Below are 7,891 nucleotides of genomic sequence, written 5' to 3'. Positions count from 1 at the left end.
CGCGAGTATGTGCGAGGGTGTACGTTACTTGGTATGCGCATGTGGTAGAGGACATCCCTAAAAGCTGCTGTGCTATATTAACGCTCACACAGAGTCACACAGTCCCCTGACACATCTGTGCTGCAGCCAGGCCAGCCCCCTAAGGCAGAGAGCAGCTCTAATTAATTAAAAGGTCCTGCCGTCTTAACGAACACAGGGGTTAATGATTTTAATTATGGCTCTTCATTCTGGCCCTTCATGTGTCTCTCCTCTTGTGTCCTGGCCCTGGGAGCCCAGAGATATGAGAGGGAGGGATTAGGGCATGTGAGGACATGAGGGAGTGTGGATAATCAGGGAATCAGGCTCTAAAAACTAAGAAAAAAGGAAAGGAACGTGGTGGAACTCTTGCATTCTTGCGGTGGAGCCATAATGCTTATCAAATCCACACAAGTCAGAATATTCATTCGTGATGTAAAGTCACAATGAAACAAGAAAAATGACTTTTTAGCCAGTTTTTCATGCTTGAATATTCAACTGTTTAGCAATTAATACCAAAGAGTTTACTAAAATTTAGATTTTTTTTTTTTTGCATATGAAAATTCATTACTTGTAAATCCTGAACACAGTCTGTCTTCAGTGACGATGACATGCTGAACCAGTAGGCTAATAAAAACATCACATTTTTGAACAGTCATAGCCCTCTTGTCAAATAAAACTGCCTGTGAATGTCCTGTTGGTTTACACTTTGGCATGATGCCTCTCTGTGTTATAGGGGAGGCCTCTCATAACATCATTTCATTGTAACATTAAGGGAGTTGCTTCAGCACTGAAATTTAAAGTCACAATAAAATGAGAGACAGAGCAGCTCTAGTAGAGAGCAGCAGAGATCGGTGATATAGCGATGCTGGTACGCAACTGACTTTTGATGGAGAGCGTTGTCCAAAAGTGCTGTGGTCATCTTTTCTTCACTGACAGGAGGTGAAAGGAGGTGGACTGATCATGGTTAACAGCACTCTCTGGTCACACTGATTCCTGTGACTGGTTTCTGACTTACTGCTTGGTTGATTCATGTGTGCTAACTAAAGACGCCTGCAACAGTAAAAAGGAAAAAAAAAAAAAAAAAAAAAAAGCCAGACAGTTTGTTTGGTGAGATTACTATTTACAGCCTCTGCACCAATTTGCCAAACACGGTATTTACCTCTGATAATAAAATAGTGGAAAGTTTGCACATCAACACCATGGAAATTCTTAAGCATGCCTGATGCATTTGTACCATGTGCCGTGTGTGTGTGTGTGTGTGTGTGTGTGTGTGTGTGTGTGTGGACATGGAGGTTTAATTAACTTTAAGTATGTGCAATCAGTGTGATTTGTCAGCAGCTTAGAAGCTTTGTCCAGTGGAGGGGAACATTGCTCATTACCAAACTGCCACCACGGCCTTTCACGTGCCTGTAACTACACGGGACAGCGCTGCACTCCATTCACATTCAGTTTACATCCATTCGCTGGGTTTTGGATAGATAGAATCTGTGGTATTAGAGGACTACGTAAGAATCGAAGTTTCTCTAGCGTTAAAGCTGAAGAAGTGGGGGAAAAAAATCATTGCCTAGTCATGCTGCCAGTTTGTGTATCTATCTATCCATCTTTCTAATATTCAGCTACAAATTTCATTACAGAGACACAAAATGATCAATTGAACCAATTTGTGTTTTAGCTGGCGACTAGTAGAACTCGTCCAGGTTATTTGTGTATGTCCTGCTTTGCATTAATGCATTATGCATCTTGATCAATCCAGCTCTCCTTTAAGATATAATACATAATGACTGTTAATATACAAGTGGTGCTGTACATGAATATGTTTTATGAGCCAAACTGGACTGACTGACACAGATCTAAGAGTCCTTTTAGTCCCCATGCTGTTCACAAAATTCTTTCTTTTATTCCGCCACTTACCTCCAGGGGGAGCTCAAAATATTTTTTTTGCAGGTGCCAGTGACTGCAGTAGAAGGTGTTCAGTTCCTCTTCTCTCCTCTGGTCTTGTGTGCGGTTAGTTCACTGGTTAAGAAATGACCAAGAATTCATGAACCTCAGTTAGCTCACTGCCATCGAGGGCTTTTGGTGCATGTCTCTCTCAACTTTGTTTCCACTCTGCTGAAAGACGTGCAGGAGAGGGGACAGAAAGCGACTGTGTGTGTTGTGTGAGTGTATGCAGTTTTGTGTGTGTGTGTGTGTGTGTTTTGGACCAGACAGCAGGGCTGATGGCTAGGCAGGCGCTGAGGGCCATCGGCTGCAGGATCCTCCGGCTGATGACCTCCCGCAGGGGGTCGGTGCTGGCGATAGGGCTAGACACAGGCAGCGTGCAGGTATGACAGGGAAAGTGTGTGTGTGTGTTGAAGCAGAACACATTAATATGTGTGTATGGAATTTTTTTTTTTTTTTTTTTCTTTTTGAAGGGGCTTTCGATCACTGGTAGGGGAAGAAGCAGATCATTGACTACAGAAAAGAAGTTATGTAATATTTAACCATGGATGAAGAAACAGCATGTCTCCACTTGACTCCCCAGCACACACACACACACACAAACACACACAGGCTCAGCGAACACTGATCTGGGAACAGCTTCAGACGTAGGCCATCTCACACCAAACCACTTTTATCCGTGTTTATTTGATCTCAGATCAGTTCGGCGCCACTCCAGTTCCATGTTTACTCCTAAGCCCTTGAAATTGGTATTTAAAACAAGTTTCCCCCCTTTTTCCTCTTTGCATTTTTTTTTTTTTTTTTTTTTATCATGCCGCCTCGAGCGTTTTCCTCACCGCATCATCCCGAAATCCTTGAGCAGGGCGTGTAAAGCTCACCCAAGCACTCTCTCAGGCTTTGAATGTTGCATCTCAATACCGGAGCTTGACAAACACAGTCAGCGTGCCCCGAGGCTTGTTCTGCTCAGACATTTCAACCCTCTCCTCAGAGATGTAAATATTTTAGTGCCTGATAAAATCCCAGGTGCCCCTGGACCTCTCTGTTCCATGTTCAAAGTACAGGTGCAGTGCTGGACTGAAGATAACACTGTACTGTAGGTATTTTATTTGGATTTGTTTAATGTATTAATAGATTTTTGTGGGTAGTTGTTTCTTCTATTTTGAATTACAGCTCATTCCTGCTTTCATTAATATACCAGTTTTGTAACGGCTGTTTTCTTACAAATACACTGATGTTTGCTTAGTTCCTGCCAATAGCCAGGTTTAATATGAGTCATTTTAATTATCATAGGATAGATCTAAGAGGAGGTTAATTAATAAAATGGAAGGTTTTGTTCGGTGCCATGCCTATATTTATAACAGCAGATACAATCCGTATCAGTGTTTCATATCGTAAGACCTTAATTAGCCTTTTTTGTGCTAATCATTGATAAGTCGAATAAGTTTAGTTTACTAGAGAATTCAATGCACTTATCCAGCTCTCTGCTGGAAAAGTTATTTAGGCCTGGAGCTCGCAAACTTTTTTGGGTCAAGGAGCCCCAAACAGATATGTGCTACCATGGAGCCTGCAGGCCTCTGTGGAACCTCCTTAAGGGCCCCGGTTGTAGCAGCCCTCAGTTAGCAGACCTTTTTGAGGATGTTCACACTATCTTATACTTCTCTCCATGGGACGGCGTGTAACCAGCACTAAATATTCAGTGGAAGGTTCCCATCTCAAGGGCTTGTTATAATGGGGTTTTCTACATAAGCAGCATTCCCAAGTGAGAACGCACAATGACATTTTTTTTTTCTCCCAGCTGAATCTTCCGAGCATGAAAGCTGTTTTGTTCTCCGTCTCTGCACAGCAGCGTCTGGCAGGCCCTCACACGTGGCTGCCAGGCCCCCGTCAGCTGTCTGTGGCCTTGACCGGACAGATCAGTCGCACTCCAAGCTCACCATTTTTTCCCCTCTTCTACTTCCTTTTTGATGTGCTTATCACCATCAAGCCAGCAGCGGCACTTCACACATTCACCCTCTCTTTCTCTCTCTTTCTCACACACTTTTCCCTCACACTCTCACTTTTTTCAGGCTTTCTTAGGAAACTTCATGGGACACATTACTCCCCGAGTACATTTTAGCGAGGCTTGTTATCATTTGATGTTTGCATACATTTTCCAAACACCATGTGCACCCTGCTCGGCTTCTTGGTAAAGCTTTTTTTTTTTCTCAGTGCACAGTATCCCCCTCTTTTAATGGAGGAAACACTTTCTTTCTTCCTTTTCTTCTTGTTTTCCTTGTGTTTCTAATTCTTCCTTGGTTCCCCAGTTGAAATTGAGTGTCAGTAAAGTGACCTTGTTTCTTTTCTCCAGATACTCGAGGTGCCTTCTGGGATGGCCTTGGCCACTCTGCTGGGACACACCAAGACGGTGCTGCACTGCCAGTTCAGCCCAGACGGACAAACACTCATCACATCCTCAGAGGACACCACTGTCAGGGTGGGTGGCGCCCCACTCCTCCATCAACTGCTCCTTTCCTCTCATTATGCCGCCATCTCTTCATTCTCTCTTTCTCTTGCTTGGTCCTTTTCTTTGTATTGCTCCCTCCCATCCCCAATCCATCACTCTGTTCCTCAACCCCACCGTCTTTCCTTGCCTAATTCTTGGCGTATTCTCTCACCTCCTCCCTCAGCCTACTTCACATTTTTCTTCTCCACTATCGATTATTCTTTCCCTCGTCCCCATTTTTCACCTCGAGTAAAACTGCCTGCTCTGCTGAATCACTCATCCATATACCGTTCTGGTCTCTCCGGTGTTTTCCCTTCCTCCTACCTGTTACACTCTACCAGCTTTTCTTCTGCCTCCTTCACTTCTCCATCTTTCATCCTACTCTTTTATCTCCTCTCCCTCCTTTTTCACTCTCTGCATTTGGCCACGCTGCTCTCGATAACCCTTTATCTCCCTGCCGCACTAGTGCTGATGGTGTGTGTGTGTGTGTGTCCTGTGTATGTGTATATGTGTTTTTGGCTGTTCTGCTCCGTCAGCCCCTGTACCCCACCTTGCAACTCTCCACTGTTCACGCCCCGCTGCTCATTTCCCCTTTCCTCTCCTCCCCTCTCCTCCTCCTCCTCCTCCTCGTCTTTTCTTTTGCCCGACAGCCTCGTCCACCACAGCGCTTCCGAACCCGTCCAACAGCGCAGCCCTTCGTTCCATATTCTTACAAGAGCTGCTCAGCTATCACCGTTCACACACTGTCCACCGCTTATAAATGACCCCTTCCATTGTGAGCTGTTTGGCATGTGCTTGTAAGGCAATGGAAAAGTGCATTTAGATGTATGCATTGCAGACTCAGAGTGGATGTAAAGAACTCTACTGGCGTTTGTGTTCGCTGGTGATGGATGCTAACCTTTGGAGCAAAAACTGATGTTGTTCAGAAAGAGGAAAAGGTATGATCATGCACACAAGAGGGGTGGGGGGTTGATAGGATGATCTCATTCTGTCTGTCTTGCCCGCCTCCTCTGAACTCCGTTGAGCTCCCGTCTCTATTGATTTATCCGTCTGCACATTGTCATAAAGCCCAGAATCTGTAGATGATATTGCAGCTCCAGCGCCTCCAGATAAACACCACAGAAAGGTACACTAGTTACATGTTCATTAGTCAGAAATCTAACAAAGAAAAGCACAAAATCAGTGACCTACAAGCAGAAATGTAGAGTTGGAAATGCATTTTTACATTGCAGAAACGTCGGTTGTCTGCCCTGCGGTCTCTGTTGCTCCACACCATCCCAGCGACTGGTGAATAGTGCAGTGCCACTATGTTCAGTATTTCTGCCAAGGACAAATTCATTGACCAGATATTCAATTTTTGTGTGTGTGACTTTTTTTAAAGATATTTTGGGGAAGGACTTAATTCTCTTGCTAAACTCTAATGAAAAAATCTTGTTTTCTTCCTTCTTATGCTGTTCTACATTCCAGATGACATGAATAATGTTGTTACTTTTTAACTGTGCTGAAGGCAAAACTCAAAATAGTTCTCACCCAAATATTAGATTAAAAACTTTAAAGCCCAGCCATTAACCTCATTCATCATTCTTGTGATAATCAGTTATTGAAGACAAAGTGAGTTTTGACTTTTAAATTTGGCCTGCAAATGAAAACCATCACTGACTGACTAATGCTTACTTCCTGTGTTTGTGCCTCTGCTGCCCCCTGTAGGTGTGGAGGTGGCGGTCGGCAGAGTGTAAAGTGCTGCAGGGCCACAAGGAGCAGATCCGGCGCTTCACTCTGCTCTCCAACTCGCCCACTGACACAAGACTGCTGTCCTGGTCCTTTGATGGCACTGTCAAAGTACGGCACATTCACACAAACACACACAGACATAGAGTTACAGTACAATTTACAGCAATATAAAATCACAGCATAAACTAATCTAATCATCAACAATAAAAGAAAAAAGAAGCAAAAGCGTACGAGAAAAGCAAGGCAGGAACGTTAAACATCAGCATCAAATCTCAGAAATGTTTTGTATCAAATTTTACATCGAAACAGGTCAAGTGTCATAGCGTGTACAAACCTTCTGGATCCTTCTTTTCACGCTTCCCTCCTGGTGTCATCCTCTTGTCTGTCTCCGTCTCTCTACTTATCAGATGTGGGACACAGAGAGCGGGCAGAAACTGCAGGATATAGAGGCTCACCAGGGAGCCATTCTGGCCTGTCATGTCTCGCCAGACGGACGCCTCTTCACCACCACCTCTGCTGACAGGACTGCTAAGGTGACACATGGGCACACACACACATATGGGATGACACACATCTGTTTTGACAGGCCGTAATAACACGTGACTTGTTGCACATTAGCGTATTCCCCTAAACTCCCCTCCTAACTGCTCCCCTGCAGCACACACACATGAATGACCACAGCATCAGCCGGCGTCATCCTTTCTGTGGGCCATAACTGAGGTTAACCATCTCCAGCAGGGAGGTGAGGGACCTCAGAGATTAGTGTGCAGCAGATGGTTTGAGGCGTGGTGAGATAGCTGCAGGGCTTGCAGTGGGGTGGTAGGTCAGTGTGTCCTCGTGCACCCACCTCCAATGATCATTAAGTCTGACTGCAGCCCGTGGACCTGCTGACCCGTCGGCCTGCCTGGCCGGCCCTCTACCTGCCCGCCTCGCTGTCTGACTGTCGCACTGTTTTGGCCATGTTCACTTCCACCAGCACCACTGTGCTTGACTTTGGCCTGACTTTCACTGACTCAGTGGGCTGAGCTGTGGTTTTTGGCCTTTTCAGCTTGCAACCCTGAAAAAACATGTCGGCTCCTAATCCAGTGGACTTGGACAGCGGATGTTTTTTTTTTATGTTCTCTTCCAAGGCTATTTTTTAAAATTCTATTTTGTGTATGTTACTTTTTGTTAAAGTTATTCTTTGTTTACCATCCTTGACGCACACACACACACACACACAGACACACACACACACACACACTGCACTATCATGGACCGTCACCTCTGTGATCTATATATTTATATCTGTATCCATCTATCTGCTGTATTAAGGATGGGCATTTCAAACAAAAATACTATTTGATATTAACTAGGAACTGTTTACTCATTCTTCAAAGATCCCTCCACACCACCTACACACACACACACACACACACACACACACAGAAAGAGAGAGAGACTCAAGTCTATGCATTTATCTGTATCTATCTATATATTTCTATATATGCATATTTTTTATTTTATTGTTATTATTGTTATTTTTCCTAATGAGGCTTTCATGGGAGTTTGCTGCAGGGTGTCTGAGGTTGCAAGGTGTTGTCTCTCTTTTTTTTTTCATTAAAATTAGGACCTGTGAAATCCTTTAAACTGTAATTGTTATTAAAGGTTGCAGAAAAAAAATATTTAAAGATTTATTTTTGATTGTTGGCAGTGGAACATGATCAGAGGGATTGTAGAGCA

The 7,891-nt window shown here is 44.1% G+C and overlaps 1 protein-coding gene across 2 annotated transcripts in view; it reads left to right on the top strand.

The window, feature by feature from the left end:
* apaf1 (apoptotic peptidase activating factor 1) overlaps window positions 1–7,891 on the top strand; it is a 48,890-nt gene that overhangs the window by 16,304 nt on the left and 24,695 nt on the right. For both annotated transcript variants that reach the window (XM_030046058.1, XM_030046057.1), the window contains exons 22-24: window positions 4,304–4,429; window positions 6,146–6,277; window positions 6,577–6,702. In XM_030046058.1, the coding sequence (XP_029901918.1) occupies window positions 4,304–4,429; window positions 6,146–6,277; window positions 6,577–6,702 (384 nt within the window). The remainder of the gene's footprint in view (window positions 1–4,303; window positions 4,430–6,145; window positions 6,278–6,576; window positions 6,703–7,891) is intronic.

The sequence above is a fragment of the Myripristis murdjan genome, chromosome 23 (genome assembly GCF_902150065.1).
Source record: "Myripristis murdjan chromosome 23, fMyrMur1.1, whole genome shotgun sequence".
Taxonomy (NCBI): domain Eukaryota; kingdom Metazoa; phylum Chordata; class Actinopteri; order Holocentriformes; family Holocentridae; genus Myripristis; species Myripristis murdjan.
The sequence above is the reverse complement of the archived record's forward strand: the minus strand, read 5'-3'. Positions and strand labels throughout refer to the sequence as shown.